General features: G+C 39.4%; 1 protein-coding gene across 5 annotated transcripts in view; it reads left to right on the forward strand.

Annotated features, from left to right (window-relative positions):
• The window catches only part of MEF2A (myocyte enhancer factor 2A), a 78,470-nt gene that overhangs the window by 14,320 nt on the left and 40,233 nt on the right, over window positions 1-23,917 (forward strand). For all 5 annotated transcript variants that reach the window (XM_058811605.1, XM_058811601.1, XM_058811603.1 and 2 more), the window contains exon 2: window positions 19,400-19,597. In XM_058811605.1, coding sequence (XP_058667588.1) covers window positions 19,544-19,597 — 54 coding nt within the window. In that variant the 5' untranslated portion in view covers window positions 19,400-19,543. The remainder of the gene's footprint in view (window positions 1-19,399; window positions 19,598-23,917) is intronic.

Consider the following 23,917-nt stretch of genomic DNA (forward strand, 5'->3'; position numbering starts at 1 on the left):
TTCCTGGTGGGTAGAGGGTGAGTTCTCTGGCACATTTACCTATTAAAGTGCTGGTGTATTTCCTCCTGAGAAAGCAAATATAGTGGGTTCTACTCTTGGCAAGTATAAATTTTATTTTTCTTAATATCCTCCATTTCTGGTATGGCTTTTAGTGTTTCCATGAATACAATTCTACATCTGTCAGCTGGGTATGTTACAGTAACAGATTTTTGTTTCTTCTTTTCACCTGGGGTCTTGAAAAGCAGATGCTCCAAAACTGACTGATTAGGTACCAACACTTCTGGAGAAATAAAACTATTATCTGCTCTGAAAGCCAGAGCATCTGCCTAGTTTTACATTATGCAAGCTCTACTTTGGTTGATAATCATGTTGGATAGATTTTGATTTCTGCCTGTTGTTGATGGTTTTTGTTTGATTCTCAAGTAACAGTAACCTGTAGCACTTCACAGCTGCAGATAATTTAATTCCAAGTCCTTCACCAAGGTCAGTGGGATTTTTTTGTGCTTTATATAATATTGAGCATTTATTTTTCTTAGTCAAAACTTGTTGCATGTGATATGTAAGATTAAGGCACCTTAATATTATTTGCTTACAGAAGAAACACTGTTTAGTTTTAGTTTTTACTGTATTGATAAAATTTGGAAGCTGCTTTTGAATTGTGCAGTCAGAAACATGTTCTTTAAAAAGATGAAAAATATGTTTTCTGTAGACAAGTTGTCTTTGTAGATTCCTAGTTTTGTCTTTGTATGGAGCCAGCAGACTGGTTCACTTATTTAATGACTTTTCTGTGGGGTTTCTTTATCAGTGCAGTTCTTGGGTTTAGTTCTGTGTGTTTGTGAAAGGAATCCAGTGTGTGTGTGAGTTATTGAATACTCCTGGTGTGCTGGGACTTTGCTAATAGCAGGTCACAGTGTTTGCACCTCTTAAGTCATCAGTGTGGGAAAAATACCAAATGAGATGTAATGAAAAAATGGGTTCAGCTCTGGTGCAGGTAGGAAAGGGATGGCTTAAATATTCGAGCAGCAGCAAGTCCAATGCCAGGTTTGGAACGTGGCAATTCAGCCAGGCTCACGTTTGTGACAGCTCTGCAGAGGTGAAGAATGCTTCTTGAGGAGGATTTTTTTCTTTGCTCTTGGCAGCTTCCGTGCTCCCCTGGGTCGGGGGGCGGGGAGCTGTTCCCGGCAGCTGCACAGAAACCCGAAGTGCAGGCATGGCCCAGATTCCGTGCTGGAGCTGCAGGCACAGTTCTGCTCTGTGTTAGCTCTTGGTCCATGTGACGCTGTTTGACCGGATAAAGGCTCTCAGTCATGTGCTGATGTGTGACACTACACCAATACATATTCTCTGTGTGCCTAATAGAAGTGTTTCTCCTGCTAAAAAATAAGTGCCTCCTATATTAGAAATGATTTTGTGCCTCCAGCATGGTCCCTTAGAGCAGAAGTTCTAATGTCAAAATGAAACCTGGTCAATATATCAGGACCATACTGCAGACATTTTACAGTTTGGTGCTTAACCTTTGGGTGAATAAAATTAAAAGTGTTGTAATAATTTCCTTTTGTAAAAATGTGGTATTCTGTATCTTTGTGACAGTGTATTATTTGATAAATGCTGGTGTGCTCTGCAGAGTAATTAAGGGAGGACTGAATAATGAGTTACTTTAAAATATCATCTGCTCCAAATCCAGGCATACCTCTACCTTGGTTCATAGCCTGTTCTCTTGGTATGCCCACAGCAGATCTCTGTTGTGGGTAAGCTGGTGCCTTCTGGTAGTTCTGTCTGGTCTGCAGCTGTCCCCACCAATGGAAAGGGAAGATCAATCAACTATGAACCATCTCACAAAATTTCTGTTTGGGAGGAGCAGTGTCAGGATGTGCTTCTGGGTTGCAGCAAACAGGCAATTGCAGCTAAAGTAGGTCTGTGAGAACTTTCACCTACCCCCTGTGGATATGGTTGCACTAGAGAAGCAAGAGTCCAGGATTTTTATGTGGGCTAGCTGCCTAAATATTTACCAAAGGTCTGTATGATTCCCCCTGCCTCCAACGTCAGCTGGAGCTTGTTGTGGTTACATCCTTACTGATAAGTGTTTGAGTTAGGCTTTCCTCTGTGCTTAGGAAGAGAAGAGGATTAATGCATATTTCTCCAGCAGAATACAGATAACCTCTCTTGACCCTGTGATCAAGTCTGTTCCCCTTTTATCTTTGCATTCTCCAAGGCACCAATCTGAAGCTGTGGAATACTTGATCCTCTGTTGGTCTAGAGGCTGCTTTTAGAAGAGTTTGCCTTCCTTACCCCATGATGCTGGCATTCTCTGCAGTGGTGTCCCTTTGTAGTATGACATATTAAAGCGTTGTAACAGAGGATGATGAAATATTTTTAGGGTGTGCTCCATTAATTTTGACAACTCAGATTTGTTTGTGCTTTTTATACGCCAGTGTGTGTATTTCTAGACATGTCAATGTATATGTACAGACAATATGTGGGATTTTTGAATATATCACTGTCTTTTATGGAGAACATCTGCTCTGAAATTGTTACAACAATATGCAATGATGCTTATTTAAAATGTGTTCTAGTAGTTACTGTGTATCCAGGCAGTTTAATAAACCAGTAAAAAAAGATTTCAAATGTAGTTGAATAGCCTACCCAGTTAATGATACTTAGTGTTTGCAGTTTCGTCAATCTGAACGTGTCACATATTATAGACTATAATTGTGTGACCTTTTCCTTAAATTTTCATAGCAAAAAACTATGACAAAGCCATTAGCTTTGGAGTCTTGAATCAGAAAAATTCATAATATAGATAACATAAATGCAAGGCTTGCGTGTGTGTGTTAAAATAGTAAATGGGTTAAAGTAGCACAGGCATACTTTGTACTGTGTTGGCATAGTTTTCCCCTTCAGATGGTAGTTTGGAATGTGAAGCCTCTTCCTATATGTGCTGGAGCAGAGCTGAAGTCTAATGTCACTTACAGGAGAAATTTAATACAAGCAGCTTGTGCAGAACTGACCTGCTGCCATGGTAGCATGTAATATATTTAGCATGCATGTGTCTAGTAACCATGTGATCTTATACAAGTGAATAAAACAGAGAAGCTCTCAAAAGTTAACGTTTCCCTGAATGTTTTCAGAGTTCTGTTCATTAAATAAAATGTTATAAAACTATTTAAAGAGACTGCGTTTATAACTGGGATGTAACCAACTCAAAATTTGGAATGCTGCAGCAAGGTCTCTGCATATCAGTGTGAGAGACATAGAATTCCAAAATAATTAGATTTTTTTTTTTTAATCCACCATAATTTTTGGAGTGTTTTATTTGGCTGCTGCCGTTCAGTTTTCTGCTGCCATGATGACCAAAGATTAAATTCTAAACGAAATCTGAAAATAGTAATCTGATCCTCAGGTACTTAATCTTTAAGAAAGCCCACAATTGTAAATTTTGGCAGTGCTGTGGTATTGTCAGACTGTCTTGGTATCATCTGTGCTTAAGAGCTAAAGTGTCACTTATGTGCCTTCTGCAGATTTAGCAGGACACCATTTGGGAGATGATAAGCAGGGAAGAGTGGCACACATAAGTCCTCTATCAAGACAACATTAAAAAGTGGATAATCTCTTTAATGGAATATAATCTTGCTTATGCAAAATCCTAATAAAATTTAGTGTTTTCCCTGCTGATTTGTTGCAGGAAGTGTGATGTTGATGTTGGTTTACAGTTTAGGGGTTTTTGATGTCTTGTGCTGAGCATAGTGAGGTGATTTGCTCATCATCCCGTGTTTTGTTGCACAATCCCAGTTTCCCTGTGCTTCTTGCACAGCAGCTGTGGGCCCAGGTGAGCAGAAATGTCCTGGGTTGGATCCAGGCAGCTGAGTGGAGCTTCAATACTCCACGTGGGACATGGTGTTTCTACCAACACATTGCTGAAGGATTTCCTTGGTCTCAGGCCTGCGTGGTTGTGTTCCTTAAGCTGGAAGATTCGGGTGGGTTCTCAATGCTTTGGGAGCTCCTTCCCTTCCCAGGTTGGGTGGTCCCATGTCCTGCCAGTGAGGCTTGTCTGAAGGCAGAGGGGTGAAGGGTTCCACCTTCCCCAGCTGTGATTTAACATGCCTCTTCCAGCTATCAGCTTTTCCATCTCTTCCTGGTGAGAAGTCTGTGTAGGCACTTTCTTCTGAATAATTGGTTGCTGGATTTTGAGTTTTTATTGTATTGCAGATGCACTGTCATTATGGACCAGTGAACTCCTTCAAAGATTGAAGATACTTTCTGTGGATTTCTGTAGTTTTGGTAGATACTGCATTTGCAGAAGAATTGCAAGGAAGCACAGTAGATTCTGTGTACTTTAAGGATGCACATAATAAAGTGGCATTAAAATGTCTTAAGCATAGTGGAGAATTGAAATTTATTCCATAAAGCATCCATTATGTACCTTAGCAATGTCCTGTTTCTAGCCCTGGAGGGTGTAGCTGTGTTGGAAGCTGTGGTTGGTGCTCCTGAGTTAATGCCCTATGAAAACAACAAGGTCCCTTTGGAGTTCCCTTTTATTTTTTCCATAGCAGCCTGGACCTGAGACACTGCAGAGCCACCAGTGCAAACTCAGACCTCTGGCAAAAGCTCCAGCATCTTTCTAGTGGGTTAGTCAGTGTTATTGACAAATATTTCTTTGGTTTCATCATATACTTTTCCTTTCCTCATGGATGTTCTAAATAATTTTTTTTACAAGAACTGAGTCTTGTGCTTAATTGATTTAATTTTCTGAAGGCCAAGGAATGCCATGTGCATCCTTGAAAGACCTTCCCTTAAGGTGAAATCCTCGAAAGTGAATGAAAATCAGTTTCTTCTTAATGCCTGTTTGAATCTACTAAATTGAAAACTCCAGGTCTGTGTCTTTGTTCTGTGCTATCAAATTAGATAAAATGTCACAGCAAACTTATTGTTAACTCTTTCTGCTGCTGTCCTCTGTCACACTTCTGCTTTTGAGAACCTGCTCTTCCCTTTACTGCCTTTCTCCCAGCCGTGCATGGTGAGCATTTTCCCTGAAGGAACTGGACTAATTGAAAAAAGAACAAAGCACAGAGTGTTAAGATCATCACTCCTCTGTATGGGAATTTTAAGGGGATACTACCATCCTCTTCAGGAATATTGTGGCTTCTGTTCCACCTAGGCAGGGGCACAAATCCTCTCATTTTTGAATCAGAGGATTCACTAAATGCACTAAATAATTCTTCCTTTCCATGCCCAAGCTGACATCTTGCAGCTAATGCAGATGGAACGATTTGGCAGCAGCAGGGTGTGAGAGCAGAGCTCTTGGTTTACTCTGTTTAAACCAAAGCTCAGTGCTGCTTTAAATGCTGTTATTTATCCTGTGCATGGATCTGGTTCATACATGCAGATCTCTTCCTGAACTGGACACTGATGGTGGCCTTAAGATTTTATGTGGTGCTGTTTCTGTTGTGGAATACTAAAGGGTTTGTGTTATTTTGGGTAAGTGAAGCTTACAAAGGGGAGTGCCTGCCACCTCTAAAGGCTTGCTGAGGTTGTTAATCAGATATTACCATCAAAATGAAGTACATTCAGTGGTAGACAAAGAGGAAGGAAACGTACCAGAAGCTAGAAGGAAGAATCTCCAGAAGTGTTGGTTGATGTAACATGTTAAGAGTGGTGTCTGCTAGAAGTACAGGGTAAGCTTGTTTTGATTCCTATCTTCCTTTGAAAGTAGGCAAATGTTTATAGTGTGGAGAATGTCTCCACCCCTCCCTCCGTGGAGCTGTGTGCTGGAGAAAATGATGACACTGGATGTTGGTGAATTCTTACAAATCTAAACATAGCCCATAATCATAGGTGTGTCTGTGCAGGGATAAAAGTGTATGAGCTCCAGATGAAATCATAAGATCAGGTTTTGAGAGCTAGGTCCAACTCAGTGCTCACCTTTCTGGGTTGTACTAAGAAGTCTTTGTTTCAAATCTCAGTTTAAAAATCTGTTAACTTGGCAGCAAGATGGAGTCTGCTAAAAAACCAACTAGCAATCTGTAATTCGTCTGAATGCAGGGAGTGAATTGCTGGAAAGATTCCTTTCTCCCAGTGGGAAGACAGAATTTTGTAGTCACAGTGTTTTGTTTTCAATTTTCTTTAGGCAAGTCTGAATGCATTTCCTTGCAGCTTCTATAATCCTGCCTCAGAGTAGACGATATGAGGTGAGAATTGAGGGAAAAGTAGAACTCAGTCATCAATACAGTTTCCTAATTAAAATCCACTTCACTAATTCCAATTCTCATGAGCTGTCAGGAGTAGCTTGTATTTTGGCATATGGTTGTTGCAGTGTTTGCTCTGAGTTGGCTGTTCAGTTTTTATTAAGCAATGTGTGGCCTCATGTGCAAGACTTGCAAAGCATCACCAGAGAGCAGGGCAGGGTGGAACTGGGTGCTGGAAGTTTCTCTCAGTATAATTTGTAGCCAGTTAAAACTTTGTTGCTGTGTATCTGTGTGGCAGTGAGCAGATTCAGGTTCTCAGGGTGGTAGAGAAAAGCAGGTATGATCAAAGCTACACCAGCACTGGAGGGGAAAACATTTTCAATACAGGCCAGAGCAGCAATAATGGAGCTGAAGAGGCCCTGGGTGTGCTGTCCCTTGCAGGCTGGGTCTTTGCTGAGGCAGGTGAAATTGGAGAGCACAGCACTGCTATCTGCTGTTTGCCAGCTTGCTGTCAATATTTATTGCTTCAGCTGCTGCAAGGCTTCCAGTCAGCATGTGAGAGAGAAATGCTTTAATGTCCTGAAGGCCCAGAGTACTCAACAATGAAGTTTTTTGAAGAGGAGTTAGGGTTTCTTGCAGGTGCAGGAATGCTTCTCAGCAGGTTCTTGAAAGCTGTGTATAAAGTGTGTCAATTTGCTGTGGTTTACTTTTTGTTCATATAACTCCATATAATCGTGTTCACAGGTTAGTTACCTAGAATGAGTAAAATGAGATAATGTGAAATAATTAAATTAGCATCTGATTCTGTGCAGAATCCACTTTAATAAATGCATTTAATATCTAATATCTGAGTGGGTTTTTTCCCCAGATAAAGAAGTACATAGGGTTTTTCAGAAAGACAAAATTCCTTATCTTATGAGAAAGGAACAGAAAAGATTGTAGATGGCTTTCATGTGTGCTCTGATGATACTGGTAGATAAATGAAAATAATTTCTGTGTCTACATAAGTTTGTCACTTCACATGAGGAGTTTAATGCCAGCTTGATCTCACTTGTCCCAGCTCATGGGTTGACTGAGGTGAGTGAACTTACCCATTGCACACTTTGAGCTGCCAGGGCTACAGGCAGCATCCAGGTTTTATGGTGGAATGCAACTGCTCTTAACCACGGTACACCTTCAAGAAGTCATTCACAACTAACTGCTTTGTATTTGCTTTGCAATTCAAATAAGGTTCCTAAGGGCTCTTAGCTGGGATTCTGTCAGGGATGAAGAAGACAGCATGGATGGAGGGGACCCAGCACTGTGTGGAAATACTGCAGTGTGTGTGTATGCTCCAAGCAGGTTTAAATCAGTGATTCCTTAATTAAATGCTGAGATCTCCACCTAATAGTGCAGGAGATCATGCAGTGTTCTCTTCTGTCAGGTTTCTGGTTGATGTTTCTGGCAGTTTGTTTTCTCATTTTTACTGTGTAACTGAGGGTCTGATGGAGAGCTGTAGTTACAGTCTGACTCCTGATGCAGCCTGGTCATTGGCAGGTCTGGGCAGTCGTTGCATCAGACACTGCTTGACCAGAGAAGTGGTGAAGATGAAGATGTCTCTCTTCCAGTTTCAAACAGCTCACATTTGCATCTGATGTTTCATGTCAAAGGGAAATGAATATACTTGTTTAAACTAAGAGGTTTTCAGTAAGGGAAGTCTACAATAATCTGAAACTGTCTGAGCTTTTGCTGCAGATTCCTGGCCACTTAATGCAGTTGTGAAAACAGCCCAGCTGCCTTTCAAATGCATTGAGAGCCAACTTCTGTGGCTTTCTTTTCTCAATATTCCTTGCTCTTGTTGGGCTCCTCAGTGATGTAATACATTACTCATATAGTAGTTTATCAGAAGGAATTTATATGTATGTGTGAATCACTTAACTGGTTCTTGTTGAGACCTTGTTTAAAGTTTTTCTGGCCCTTCACTTAAACTTCTGTCAGCTGCATGTTCTAATTCACCTTTTTAGTGGCCCTCTGCATGTAAGATGTTTGTTGACAGGAAAATAAATTGAGATATTTTTGAAGTTTTGAGGATTTCTGTTATTAATACAATAATGGGAACAAATGGATGAGAGTTCTCACTTCTTTTTATAGTCATGGAATATTTCACTGCAGAAGCTGTTGAATCAGATATTTGAATACATGTTTCTATCTAACACTTGAATCACATAGCTTTGCTGTGAACCAGTGATGTTACTTAGGGTCAAACAAGTTAATTTTTCCATTTGCAGCAATTGGCAAGAAAGAGCAAATGGTAAAATCTAATTATTTCACCTGTCTTACAGGTAATAACAAGTAACAGAGTTACTGTAGCAGCCTGAATTTCAATTTCTCAACTAAACCATATTAACTAACTGTGTGTGCTAGTTCCTTGCTAAGGACACAATAGTTTTGAAGTATTTGACAAATCAGTGTTCTATTATCAGTGCAGTTAAATTGACATTTTTGCAAGAGAATCCAGGTGGCTGGGTTAATCTTAATGGCATAAGAGTGCCCAGACTACAGACATCACCTGCCAAAAAAGAAAGATGTTTATGAGCAGAATATATTTTGAATAATGTTCTTGGTAAAAATGGAGTTTACGACAATAAGTTTAGGTGTTGGGGTATGGATCCTAATGTACTAAACTTCTAGTTTTAATGACTTACCTGTACTTGATTAGGACAGTCTTAGCTCTTGATTGATTTTAAGAATATGGACATCCAAATGGAGAGCAGTAACTCCGTTAGGATGGAGTACTTGTACTTGGATCAATAAAATGTTTTGGGCTGTAAGGATTTCATTCTAGGCTGCTTTTAAAAGTGGCTGCTGGCACTGGAGAGGTTGTGGGAGTCAGGCAGTTCCTTGCCTGTGGTGCCCAGCAGCATTTTCCTCAGTTCCTTGATGCTGCCTAAGTTCTGCCTGTATGGAATCCTTTTGCAGATTATCACAGCTGGGGTGTAGCTGAGTGGATTCATCTCACTTGTATGTTGTTTTATTATTTGCTACCTGTCTGCCTTGGATTCTGAAATGTTTAGATTACAAAGAAACTGTCTCCATGCATGTCTGGAGAGGACCTGCTCTGTGATCTGCTGTAGCTCCCCCACCACCAACAATTGTGGTTTATTTTATTTAAATGTGATGGAACTATTTGCTTAAAACAGTGCAGAGACAGGAATCATACTTTGAAATGTGGTTTTAATATCTTAGAAATACTAAATATATATAGTATATACTTAGTATAGCTTTTAAGAATTTTTATTTAGAAGTTTGAACTGATGTATCTGAATTTTAAAAGCAGAGATTGATTTTTGAACAAAGGCTGTGGCAGCCACAGAGTAAGAAACTTGCCACTAATCTTTGTTAGAAACACGTAGGCGTCTTTATGGTTTGCTGAGTGTCTTTCTGAGGCATGCAGGCTGCTGGAAGCATTATGTTGTCGTGTCTGTCTGGTTTATAATTGTTGCACTTCAACAATATGACTGCATGCTGTCATTTAATCAGACATCGAATAAATTATCAAGAAAGCTTTCTGGATAATTGTTCAGTGATTTAAAGCTTCTTATAGATCATTGATGTGTGTTCTCTCTTGTATTTCTTCTTGGGTTTCCTGTCCTATTTCCTTTGAAGGGGGGTGCCTGTCACATGGAATCCTTGGGAAGACTGGAAGCGTGTAGTTGGTAAGAGAGAGCAATGGTCTGGAGACTGCCTGTCACAGCAGGTAAAAAAAACCCTAGCAAAAAACCAACACAGATGGGAGTTGTGCAAGAAGCTTGGAGCCTGTGGCTTGTGCAGAGCATGAGGAGAAGCTGATCTATAACATCAGGAGGAGGCAGATAACTGAGGGTGAGCCAAACCTTGGGAAGATGTTTCCCAAGTACAGAACAGGAGCGCGCAGCGCTCTGCGTCACCGAGCCTCTGTTGACTGAAGCCAACTTGGAAGCCAGAACCCATCTTGCAAGGGCACAGTGTGCAAGGAAGAATCTTGTTTATAATCCTCCTATTTTCCATTCTCTCATCTACTCACATTTGTCCCTTGCTGAGAACTTCAGTGAGATCTGGCATTGTTGGGTTTGAGGGCTGACTTGAGGAAGCTCTCTGTAGGATATAAGGTATAAGCAAAGCCACGGAATGCTGTGGCTGCCTTTGGATCCCATTACATTCCTGGAGTCAGCTGTAAATATTTTTGATTGCTGTAATGTTTGTTCAGGAACATGTGTTGAAGTTGCTGTCCTGCGGCTCTTTGTTGTATTACCTCAGCAGTTTGTACTTTGCAGGCACAGGGGACTGTTTCCCTCTTCGGAAAAGGTAACAAGGAATTACTAGAAGTTTACTCACTAGTTAGTGCTCACACGTCATGGAGTTCTAGAACTCCTGCTGCAAATCCAAAACATCAGTTCACTGTGGTACCAAATTGGTACAGTTTTCTACAATAGGGAAATGATGTGTTAAATAAGATTACCTCTTAATTTATGTTCTGGTTTTTGTTTTTTTTTTTTTTTTTTTTTTTCCCAGTAGAAGAAAATAAAAGAGAGACAGAAATGCCTTTTATTTACACCTTTCCTAGGGAGAAATCTGCTGTGGTTTCTGCTCTTTCCTTGAGAAAACTCTACCAGTTATGCACCAGTCAGTTTGAATATACTTAGCCCAGACTCTGCTTTACCTGACTGCAGAAGTGCTGCTTTGGCATTTGCTATGAGGAAAGTGAAGTGCAGCCTGCAGAATTTGAATGCAATGTTAAAGAGAGTATTTGAAGGATAAGAGTAATAGATCTCATAACATTGCCATACAGTATGGTCTGTGTTCTGAGTTATTTTTTCCTGCCTGTCTTAATTTCTATGCATTTCAAGTCTTATGTCAGGTTGCTCCTTGATCTAGCTCAGTTGGCACCTTGTTTAATTTTGAACTGTGTGTAAAATAGTGCACTGTGTTTGTGCTTTTTGGGTGTTGCTTTTGTGTGTTTATTTTTTCTGCAAAATAATCTAGTGTGAGATGTGGTTATGATAAGTCAGAACTTGTGTAGATGGATATTTTTGTCTAGCTTTGGTTTATGAAGGTTCAGTTCTTTACATGTAGGTTATTGGTTGAGATTGTAAATGGTTGTAAAATAGTGTTCCCCCTCCAAAACATGCACACAAAAAGCTGCAGTACTCCTCAGAAAGGATGATCTACTTAAATCATGTTCTCAGAGACAAAAGGAAGATCAGTGCTCTGTGTGGGTAAGGATTTCTATATAGAAATGCCAGGAACCTGAATTTAAGTTTAGTTGTACATATTGTTGCTTATGTTTAAAATGCTCCACCCACTGAATTCAGCCTGGCATGACCATGTTTAAAAAAAAGAGCAGAGCAAACCTTTAAATTAATTATCTACAAAGAGAGGAAGAAGATTAGTGACCACATAGGCAAAAAGAAAAAAAAAAAAGTATGCTGCTTATCTAGAATTTCACAGAAATCTGGCCAGGTGAATTTAGGACTTTGCAGCTGAATTCTGTTCCAGGAACTGTGAACCATGTCTGTGTGTGTACAGTGAGCAGCTCTGGGATGGCAGTGCTCTGTGCTCTGCTGATTGCCGTGGAGATAACCAGAGATGTGACAAGTGGGGCAGAGCCATTGTGAGAACTCGGAGATAATGAGCTACACCTTTGCCAAATGCATGTTGCTGTGCAAAATAAGATTATCTGTATTCTCTGATCTATTGATAAAGTTAAATTGAGATGGGAGAAGTAATGAGCCAAGGTAGCAGTAATTAAAGCTTGAGTGTCACTGCTGTAACTGATGAAATATGAAGACTTCTGCAAAGAGATTTCACAATGATAATATTTTTTCTTAAAGCCATGACTTAACGGTATGTTAAGTGTTATCTAAAGATGCATCAGTGAGCCTGAAGAAGATTAATGAAGTATAAAGATGTTGCAAAACCAGAAAGTTCCGTTCTGGTTGGTAAATATATTAATAAGAAACTGAACAGTACTGTGTAAGTATTTTATTCTCTCTTATTGTAAGATGAAGGAAAATATGAGAATTAATCTTTTAATTGATCACTCTATTAGTTGTTGTTCAGTTAATGACCAGTGCTGTGTGAAGGTGTTTTGTTCACCTGACTCTTACCCAGTCATTGTTAGGCTGCTTTTAAACCATGAAATTTATTTTCCCTGCTGAGAACAGCAGCAAGGGTTTGGTGATCCCCATCCCAAGACAAATATAAAAAGTACATTTCACAGGGGTTTGTCTCCTGTACAAAGAAGTGCTGTTTTGTGGCAGCTTTTTGTTGTGGGTCCAGGGGTGTATAATTTAAAGCCATCTCTGGCAGACGTGTCCTTATCACCATTTTGGAAGGTTCCTGTGGTGGCTCCCTTGGTTTGAGCCCAGGAGGAGCTGTAATAACACAAACGTGGCTCGGTGCCACTTTTTGGCCACATGGTAGTTAAGTTCCACAGCCATTACAAACTCCTGATAAGAATGAGGCAAATGCTTTTGATCTTGAAAAACATTTAATGTGTTTTATATGTATATTTTGCTTCAGGAAAGAATCCTTCCTTCTGTGGCTTATAATGTACAGATGTCTATGGGGTTAAAAGCTGGGTTTAAATGCTTTGAGTTGCACTTTGAGCTTGTCATTGTGAAAGCTGTCAAACATCAGTTTAGCACTAATTAAATACCTGCAAATGCTCTTCTGTTATGGAGCAATCATACCCAAACTTTAGTTTAGATTTCTGCATCTAGTTCATTACTTTTCCAAGAGCTGTAAATGGAAAAAAAGGGGAGAATTTATCTGATCAAAAGTTCTAAAATTGTGATCAAACTGACGTAGTTGTTGTAAAAGCTGTGGTTCATTCACTAGGAAATCAGTCCTTTTGGCCTCAGCTGTTACATACTGGGGTTTGTTTTGTTAACAGTGTCCCGAATCATCTTTGTTTGTGGCTATTTTTGTACACCGTGGAAAAGGCACTTCTTTCAACAAATTACATGATAAATTAGGAGCAAGTTTCTTGAGAAACTCTCTGGAGCATGTTTTCCAGACAGCTATTCAGTCATGCAGTTATTTTCTTAATCTGTTTGTAGAAGTCTGGCAGCAGAATTCTTGTGATTACTTAATATTTTATATTCTACTTGTATCTAAAATTGGATTTTAATCCAGTATTGAAAGTTTAGTTCTCTTTCTGTGGTCTTTCTCCACTGTTAGCTCAGCAGTTTCCAGATCTCATTTTCTAACTATATGCTAATGTATTTTTGAGAATGCAATGATAAATTAGTTTAGAAAATGCCAAAGTTATGGATGGCACTAATAAAACAGAATTTAGTGTTACTTGAAAAGATGTAGTAACTATGTACATAGCTTGATAATGGCTGCTTTGGTTCCAGGGAGTATCAATTATAAATACTCAGAATAGGGTGATAGAGATTTTTTGGACTGAAGAGTAGGCCAAGAAAAAGTGTATAGTCTGAGTATTGAGTATTATTAAATCTTAAGCCATTTAATTGAAAGTAACTAACCAGAGCAGAGTTCCTGGCTGCCCCTGGTCCTGGACAAGGCCACATTTGTCACATTGTCTGGAAATGCATGTGCTGTCATAGGTGATGCTGATAGTTCTGGAAAACTGGTCCGTCAGGTCAGGAAAATCTAACCTGAAAGTGCATTCTAGGAGTAATAAAACTTGTTTTAAAACAGACATTTGAATCTTCGTTCATTTTTGATACAGTTCAGATTTCTGTAGTTCTGTGTGCAAGAAAATGGAGTTCCTCCACTTCATGTTAGACAGGCCTGAGTGCATGCAGGAAATGGCAGAAAGAAAAGATGTTGCCTTTTCCAGCAACAGTCGATTTAAGGAGATCTTGGAAGGTGCAGTTCTTCAGCAGGAATATTCTTTGAAAAAACTTCATGATCTTTTCTAATTCCTTCAAAACATAATTTGAAAAGCTCTGTTACTTACAAACCAGGAGCTCAAAAATAGATTTGATTTTAGCGTGGAAGCTGAGACCATGTTTGGTTGCAAAACTCCACAAATCTTAAAAGTACAATTTATTTAAATTGTCTTGTACCAGAGATGTGCATTATTCTTCCCAGCTGAAAGAAACAAGTATTTTATGATGCATAAAACCAGAATATCAATAAAGAATTGTTTATGGCTTCCTGTTTTTTACATTGTCCCACTTTAAAAAAAAAAGTAATTTTGGCTAAGGGTTATATTATTGTTTTATAACAATGCTTGTGTATCACTTGGTGGCAGAGGACCTTGAAGCTGTGAGGCCACTCTCATTTACTGAGAGGCTCTGCTTGGATGGAGAAGAATGGCTTCTAAACTCAGGATGGAAAAAAGATTTATTTCCTAAGATTGTGGTGCAGCAAGTAGGGAGAGATAAATGACAGCATGTACCCTTGTTTTGGAAGGGGAGCTGTGTGGTTGTTTAACAATTACATCTGACATTACTTACAGCAATGTATGGTGACAGGGCTATAGAAATGTGGCTGCAGGAAACTGCTTTGGGACTGGTTTTGCACACCTCTGCAAAAACCCCAGCAAGGATCTGAGTGTGCCTCTGTTAAGAGCAGACATAAAGGTATGTAAAAATCCCTTTGCTGGGAATTTTCATTTTCAAATTTAGCTTCCAGGTGGTAGCAGTGAGTTTTGGAGCAGGGCTGGTGGAATGTCTAGAGCACAGAGGTGACGTCCATGGACCTCAGTGTGTGTCTGTGCAGTCATATCTGAGTGAACATATTTTGTGTCATTGGTACGGGATTTAGAAAAGAAAGGTGTTTGCAGTTGTGTACTTACTTTATATGGTTTGCATCTCTTTCAAATTCTGAAGAAGAAAATGTTCTTTCTCACTTCTGGACAGTGAAATGGAGTCTGAGGATCATGTTTGGCTGTGTTCCACACAGCCCTTTAACCTTCAGATAAATTACTTTGGTGAAGACACTCTTTGACTCCTTTTTTTCCCCAGCTACTTCTACTCATTGCTGTGGGGCAGAGAGAGAGGACACTGACATTTGTCCATTATTAGTAGTGTGGAAAAATGAGATACTCTGTGTTATCTGCCCTGTTGGTGTGCAGCAGCCAACACGTGTGGGACTCATCTCCGTGCTGCTGTGAATGGGAATTTTTATATTCTGCTGATGTGAGTGTGCAAAATGTCAGAATAACCAGCAACTGTGCAATTCAGCTGTGATCAGGCTGAGGGGCCATATCTACAAAAATATCTGCACAGGCTCCTTTAAGACTAGCAAAAACCTATTAATCTTGGTTCAGTACAAATGACTCTGTGCTATTTAGTAAGGCATAGCCAAGGCTTGTGTAAGATGCATCTCTGCAGATCTGTGTTTTCATGCAAATGATCTGACGTCAGGACACTCGTTCCTTTGTGTGCATTGCAGTAAATGAGCCGTGAGGAGACGGGACTGTCAGATGGAACCTGTAACCATGGTGGTGAAATGGAAGTTTCAAGAAAACAGAGTCAGAGGGAAATAAAAGGAAATTAAATGGAAGGAGTATGATTCTGACACAGTTTTTCCTAACCTGTTCTGCCAGGAGGCTTCCAGACCTTGTGCAGTTTTGCACAGATATAATGTGTTTCCACTGAACCCTTGAAAGAATCTTTTTAAATAGGTCAAATACAGTTTCCTTGCTTTAAAGTTACATCTCTCTCAACAATCTGTGAAACTGAAAGCAATCTTGACAACAAATTCAGATGAGCTCCTGAAGATGTGCAGTTGTGAGGGTATGTTTCTGCATGTGGTTCTGTTGTCTGTCAGTAATTAGTGTGCTGTTTTCACGGGTTTTGGGGAAGGGAATAAATCCAGAAAATTTGGAATAGTTTACTTTGAAACAAATAGGCTGTTATTTGGACAAGGCAAATATAATTTTTCTTGCCTTTATTGCAAGCTGACATTATGTTCTATTTGAAGTTCGTAATGAAACGTGCGATTTTTTCCTTCTTTTTCTCTTCTTACTCTAATTATTTTGTTTAATCTATACCTGAAGTCTTTCTTTAAGACAAACTTATTTTTGCTTCTGTGTGCCCATGCAAGTAATGTGAAGCAGCTTTGGTGGCTGTGATTGGATTGTGTCACTTCAGGAAGTAGAACTTTACCTTCATCAAGGTTATTTTGTGTTAGTTTCAGATTTAGTCTCAGATGTAAATGTGGATTGATCTTCATTTGTATATCAGTAGGTTTTCCTTTATTTGGGCAAAAGTGTGTTATAATCTACATGAAACGGCTTTGTGAATTAAGAGCTTCACCTAATGTGTGTTTGTAATGCAACTATGATTTAGCAAAATGAAACCTTTGCTAGTTACATTTCTGATGGAACCCAGTGTTGGACCCAGTTTTATATTTTATCTTACATAGTTTTGTTGCTAGTCAGGATAGAAAATAAAACCACAACCGTGACATGATCAAGGATGAGTAAAAGGAAAAGTCATTCTTCTCATTAGAAATGTAAGACGCCTTTGTCACTGGCAGTAACTTCCCATTGGGATGTTCTGGGCTTGCATGGAAAGTGCCTTTTTACTGCACGGTTTTCTATGATTTTGCAGCTGTGTCAAGGTCCTTTGTGCCCTGAGCTCAAGCCCAACTTGTGTTTCAGTTCTGAGCTGTGCAAATCACCTTGAGTGGGACTTCAGGATGGCAGGGGTGCTGCACCCCAGAGCTGGGCTGCCCTTGGAAAATGCGGCTCCAGGCAGGGTCTGGTGCCCACAGCACCCTGTGGGAGAGGGAGGAGAGCCCGAGCAGGCTGGGCACTGCACACAGGAGTGGGGAATTCCTGAGTGGTACAAGTACTGAGGGCTAAGGAAAGTCAGCCCTGGGATGAGGGAACACTGAACTCTCAGAAATGGGGAATAGCTTGAGGTTTTTATGCCTTATAGAGCATAAGCATTGTAAAAGACCTGAAATGACACCCCAAAGCTGTACAGAGTGTTGGTGAAAATGACTGACTGTTTCTCATTTCCCTTTGTGTGGCAGTGCACAGAGCAGATAACAGTGCTTCCATGCTACTGTGCCTTCCGTTATCTCATACAAAGCATTTGTGCATCTCTTATTTTGTGTTCTTTAGTATATATATTGCATAATCTCACATCATATTTATCTTCCTCTCTCCCTTTTCCCCAGAGTTCCTTATTTTATTCACTGCATAGACTTGCTTTTGAGTATGTGTTGCAGGAGGCAGAAAAACTCCAGAAGTTCCTGATTCAAAAACCACCTAATATGCGGTTTATATTTTTATTACTCTTCCTGTGTTCTTCCTTGGCCATCCTAGTGATATCTGCTGGTAGCCACAGATAAAATGCTGCACCAGATGGATCTTTGGCTCGTGTGGTGGCCATTTCTGTGTACTGGTGATGATGGGGTGCTTTTAAAAGCAGAGGAAGGACCCTGGTAATTCTGTTCTCAGAGAACTGTTTCAATAATACATGGGAGGTTTAAAAAATGAAGCCACACATGCAGGAGAAAACAAATTTTAAGAGCTGGTTAGAGATCCTTTGATTAGGTATGTTCAAGGGATGCAACCAGATTTTTCCCGAACTAAATTTAATGTGTGATCATAGCATGAGCTGAGAAATTTTTTTTAACCAAAAGTGGGATAAATCGATATGCCAACTGTTGTTTCCCTGGAAGATATTCCCTGGGTGCTGTTGGTTGTATAGAGGCTGATTCATCTGGTCTCCACTGTCTATTAATTACCTTCTTAGCAGCACCTTGGAAGAAATCCTTTTCATGAAGAAAACAAAAGCAGTGCAGTGTTGATGGATGTTTTCAAATGCTTTGCTTTATAGACAGTGTTATCCTGTAGACCAGTGGACATCATACTGTGCGTTGTTTTAATTTAAATTTCATTAAATAGTATTTCTAAATACTCTTGGGCGCTTTGTGATGTTTTTTTAAAGCAGTCCTTTGTTGCTGTCAGGTAAATAGAAAATGACATCCCTTCATTTTGTCATGTTCCTCCACCTCTGTGTTTTCCTCCCAAGAACATCATGTCTGTTTCCTCGGTGTAAATTGAATGTATTGTGAAGTGTAGCCTGTGACTAATCGCCTCTTGCTGTCTCTGCTCATTAACTGGCTGATGGTGATGTGGTTGCACCACTTTCTACACATGGCCTCAAGGATATGGCATGGTGACACCCAGATTAAAATACGCAAGGCTTTACTTCACAAGATGTTTTGGGTTGAGAAGTTAGAGAGGTTATCAGCTAATATTGGGGCTGGTTTTACCCCTTTGAATGAGTATTAGGTGATAATAAGATAAATAAGTTGTACCCATTTCATGTTTGTACATTCTAGTATATCCTTCATATTCTAGGAACCATTTGATTTAAATTTTTCTCCACTTTTCTTCAGCTAATGTTGTCCACAATTTAAGCAGTATGTCTGGATTATGGTTTAGCAATTATTTACTGAAAACACATTAGAAGTTTGTTAAATATCAGGTAGTTCAGTGCAGATTTAAATGTGGTGGCGCAGAGGCTTTTCAAGTTTCCTGCACATTTCTCTTGGTGAACAATAGAACCATGAAACAGGTGCTGGGCTGCAAATGGGTATTGGCAGATGTGGCACTTGGAGGTTATTGGAGAGAGAGAGGAGCTGTGTTGGGTCTCAGCTCCTCCTTGGTGTCATGGTAACCATGAAATACTTCTGTTGCAAAACTGTTTGCTCTGGTCTCTTTTAAGTAGGGAGATTCTCTCTTTCCTTCTCCTTTTTGTTTCCCAGTGGAGCCCCAAGAATTGGCTCACAAAAGGAGATGTAATTTGGCTTAGGGACAGAAACTTGATATTCTCATGGCTTTGTTTTGTTATTTTTGTGATAATTTCATAAGAGAAAACAAGCAACGCAAAATGTTTCTTTGTAAGGTTTTCTAAAATATTGAATGGAGTTTACCAAAACTTGTAAATGTGTGAAATCTCAGATAACTAAAGGCCTAAAGCTTAGAGTGATGAGCACCACCCCTTTGATAATTGTATTTTTGAGGCATTCAGTTGGAAGTGTGTGAAATTATTGGTCATTTTAAGTCTGTAGTTTGTACGTGGAATGCAGCAAACCAGTGGGAGTTTAATTAGAAGACAGTGTGTAGTATAATACTTTAATGAAAACACTTGATTTCTCACTGAAATTTCATGATGCACATGTTTTTTGACTCTATGGGTTTTTAATGATACTTCCTTTTTAGTAATTTGTACATTAATATTTTCAATTTTTTTTAGGTGCTTATAAGAAGAAGTAGCAACCATTTCTCAAGCTGAAGACAAAGTAAAAGAAAACTGTATCATGTGTTAGAACATTGAAGAGGGACATTTCTTGGATTAGTTTATTTCTGGATTGCTAAACAAAAGAAAGAAGAGGCGAAAATGGGGAGAAAGAAAATACAGATCACGAGAATAATGGATGAACGGAATAGGCAGGTGAGAAAGAAGTCTGCATGAACAGGTCCATCAGTAATCTTAAAAATTCATGGAAAGTTTGAATACATTCATCCTAATTCATTGTTCTAAAGCTGAGCTTTGTCTTCATATATCCACAGATGCCCTTGCCAGAATATGAATAAGAAACCTCAATGATTTTCTGTCTGTTTGAGGAAAAAATGTTATTTATTAGTAATAACTCTTACTATTTAAAATTTAAAATTGCTGTTCCTATTTAAATGGTATCCTGCTGTGCTAGCAGTAGAGTGGAGGGGTGTTTTTAAAGACACATGGCTTGATCTGATAACTACTAGGAACACTCAGGAAGGATCTAGTAAAGATATTTTCTGTAGCACTTTGACAGAGGAGTTTGAGGTAGCTGTGGGCAGTATCCTCAGTCCTTTGGATACAGTAACAAATTCTGTTAACATTCTGTTTAAAAGCATCGATTTGTATTTCTGGTAAGAGCTGTTTGCTACAAAAGTCTTTAAAAATTGTCAGTTAGAAGGGAAGAGGGCTCAAAATGAATGTTCCAGGGAAAGCTGCTCACTTGGCTGCTGGTGCCCTAACAGAGAGGTGCCCTGTGAACTTAAAAAGCACCAAAAATTGATGACTGACTCTTGCTGTAATATTTCCTCTTAATTTCTGAATTGCTGCATGAGATGCAAAATAAAATTTTAATTGGATACTGAAATATAGTAGTGGGATAACTGGAAGCTGTTGTTTTTAAGGGAAATTATTACAGGAATGGCTTAAGGTCTTTGAGAGCAGTGCTGGTGGCTGAGGCCAAAGGTGCCGCTGGGCCAACGTCTTTTGTCCAGCAATGGTCCTGAGCAAATACGTGTGGGCTGGAGATGCACATGTGCCCGACCCTGTAATCCTCTTCCAGCTTTTAACTATTCTTAGCTCAGGGATTTCCTGAGCTGGATGTGGTTTCCGTATATTTAGTAACCATTAATGGGTTTTTTTGTTTGTTTTCCCCACCCCCCACCAGGGAAGTTGTTCAGTTATCCTTTGAGCCTTTATAATGTTGCAGCATTTACAACATCTTTTGTCAAGAATCTCCTACAGGTCTATTGCCTGTTGTTTCAAGAAACACCATTTTATTTGCCCTTTGTCATGGTTCTGCCAGTTATTTAGCTCTTGTATGGAAGAGCCATCAGTGACTCCCTATCTAGAGTCTGTCCACACTTGCTTATTTTCTCTTAAAGTAAGTTTTTTCAGGCTGTAGCTGCTTAGTTGTTTCAATACAGAATTTGTTTCACACTCCTTGCTCCTATTCCCTGAAACCTTCTGGAGTATTACTCCATTACTTTGATGGCCAAGGGACCCAGAATTCAGGGTGCAGGCAAAATATGGACTTGTATAGTGTTGTGCTGCTGTTTTGTTCTGTTCCCTTCCTGCTGTTTGATTTCCTTTTTTAACTTCTGAGCAGCAGCTTGATGTTGGGGTACTGTCAGAATTCCACGGGACTCTCTTGCTGCTGACACATCAGCTCAGAGCCCATTGTTTTGTTGGTGAGATCAAGATTGTTTTTCTCCCTGTATCACTTTAAAGCAATGTAAACTCTGAGAAGTCTATATATAGCAAGAAAAGTATTATTGGAGTTTGGGAGAAAGCCAAGTATTGTGTTTGAACAGCTTTAATCACCCAGTGACTTTATGTTTGATGTAGATAAATGTCTTAAGTACACGTAGTAAAAGTAGATGAATTAATGACTTCAGTTCTTTTCAGATCTTGCTCTACAACTTAAAGCACATGGAAGAGATGGGAATTGATCCCACTTACTCCTTTTCTACATGAATCTGGATTAAGTTGGGCAGCCTTGGTTTTGTTCTGCTTGAGGAACAAATAGTGTTACACTTCTACCCTGACTTTGGGATTTTTTGGTTTTTTTTCCCCAGGAGAAATAGTTTTTTTTTTTTTGCTTTTGAATCCCCATCCCATTGTTCAGATTGAAACAATGGAGAGGAAGAGAATCAGTGCATTTGTATAAAATTTTAGACCACTTACACCATTGCTGTGACTGAAGCAAAATAGGGAGATGAAATTCTAGTTTTGTTTCTGACAGGTTTTTGCCTAGCACCTTTTTGGGCTACTTAGTGATGAGGAAGAGGATTTAAGCTCTAACTTAAAAGCAGAATTAGTCTTGCCTTACCCTTTTTCTCTGGAAACTCAGATGAAAACACACTGCATCTTTTTAAAAGGTTTTAGAGAGATTAAGTAGTTTTTGTTAGTGGAATCTTACTTTTTATATGTGGCCTTCATCCCCACTGGTGTCCTGTGGTTTTGGTAGCCAGGATATGGAATATGAACATATTAGAATGCTCTGGTGCACTGGGCATTTATAAGATATTTACTGGAGATACTTTTTTTCATTGATCCAGATAAGGAGGGCATGCAGGGTTTGTTCTGGACTGAAAGTGTAGTTCAGCTGTGTCCTGTCAGATTTTCTATGGCATGTCTGGCTGGTGAGTTGGTCACTCATGGACATGCCTATGATGTCCTGGTTGGGTGTTTAGTTTGAGGTTTAGATTTTCTGTGTTTGCAAATAGAATGGGACAGAGCTTTACCTGAAAGCAAGTTCATTTAACTTGTGTGGGGAGAAAAACTACTGTTTTGTCAGAAGCATCTTATTTCTGATGGGATTGTATGTGAGCTCAAAACAGAATATATAGACCATTCCTCAGGGGGATTATGATTGTCATGAGACTGTCATTGTATTATTAATTAAGCAGCTTTATCTTCTTGAATGAGCTGTAGGACATTTATCTTCATTAAGCTGAAGAGAATCCAGCACAGTAAATTAGATATCAAAGGAGCTCAATCTTGCTGCCTTTGCTGTCTCCTCCTCACCCATTTTTTTGCTAAGCAATATTAAAATAGTGCTGGGGAAATGATTTACCTGCAATAATGAGACATATTTTTTGAGTTTGATGTGGTCCTAAATGGAGCAGGAAAAAAAGAGAAATTTAGAGAACCAAGACTGCTTTTGGGTTCTGAAATGAAAACTGAGTTTAAAATAATCTCTGTTTGTTGAAGTGAGGCTCAGGGTGCTGTGGTAGAGGGGTTTGTGCTAAGCACTGTCCAGGCACCAAGAGAGAAGTTGTTGCCAGCTGAGAATCTCGCAAGCGAAGCAGCCTTACAGGAGGTGAGAAAGATAAAATTCCAGCAAAGAAATGGAGGGCTCTTGTCCAGGATCCTGCTGGTCCTCCGTGGCAGCAAACCTTCATTCTTTTGTCTGAGGACTTCTCCAGGTGACACAGCACACACACATTTTGTTTATGATGCCTTTTTCCTGACAAACACTAAGCAGTAATACCTCTCTATACCTGCTCGTACTCAGGTAATAACCTTTTAGGTGTCAGAAGAACAACAGCTGTGTATCCTCTGAGACAGTTAACATGGTGGGAAGAAAAGAATATACTTTTTATTATTAATGGTATTAAAAAAGTAATATGTGTGAGATAATGAGGAGAAAAAAGCCTTCAGGTGTGTATATACAGAAGAAGTTTCCCATCCATTTTCCCAAAAACTTGCTGTACAGCTTGGTAATTAAAGTAGAGACACCCAGAAAACAGGTTTGATTGTTTCTTGTGTCTTACTTCATTCCTCTCTTGCAAAATCTCACTGGCTGTTGTCTGTGGGACATGGGGCGTGTGGATCACTCACCTGTCACAGAGGCTCGTGGTTGCAATTGCAATGGGGGGTGTCAAATGCAGTGACACTTTTATATCCTTACCTGCTGTCTTATGAAAGGAATGATTTTTTAAAATTTTTTTTTAATCCTAACTGATGATCACTTCCATAACTTTCTCCTTCCCTGATGGGCAGGTGCTCCTGTGTGATGGTCTGTAATGGATTTGTTTCCCCACAGCAGTTCTAACTGGACAGAACAACTGTTTCTTGATGTTTCCAGGTGGCAGAAAACAAGTCAAATTATAAATGACTTAATAGCAGCAAAATAGCAATATTTCTTAGCTGTACATAATTAGGAATCATAGTGCATAGTAAGTGTTACTTCCATTGATTGTTCTGTTTTCTTTGATTTTATAATAATTAAGGTTGAGTACTACAGAAGAAAATATTGTGATACCTGGAAAAGTCAGTCTACTAAACAGAGGAAATAAAGCTAAATTATCCTATTCTAACTAAAACTCTAACTAAAATTTAACTCTTCTTGGTAGTTATTTACCAGTGGAAGAGTTGGGGTGTTTTGTAATTGTTTAACTTAGTCTAATAGACAACATTGGGCCCTGAAATTGGCACCAGATATTAAAGGCAGTTCTTGTGTTAAGCTGCATATTACAGTAGGAGTAA

Source organism: Ammospiza caudacuta, chromosome 10, assembly GCF_027887145.1.
Source record: "Ammospiza caudacuta isolate bAmmCau1 chromosome 10, bAmmCau1.pri, whole genome shotgun sequence".
Taxonomy (NCBI): Eukaryota; Metazoa; Chordata; class Aves; order Passeriformes; family Passerellidae; genus Ammospiza; species Ammospiza caudacuta.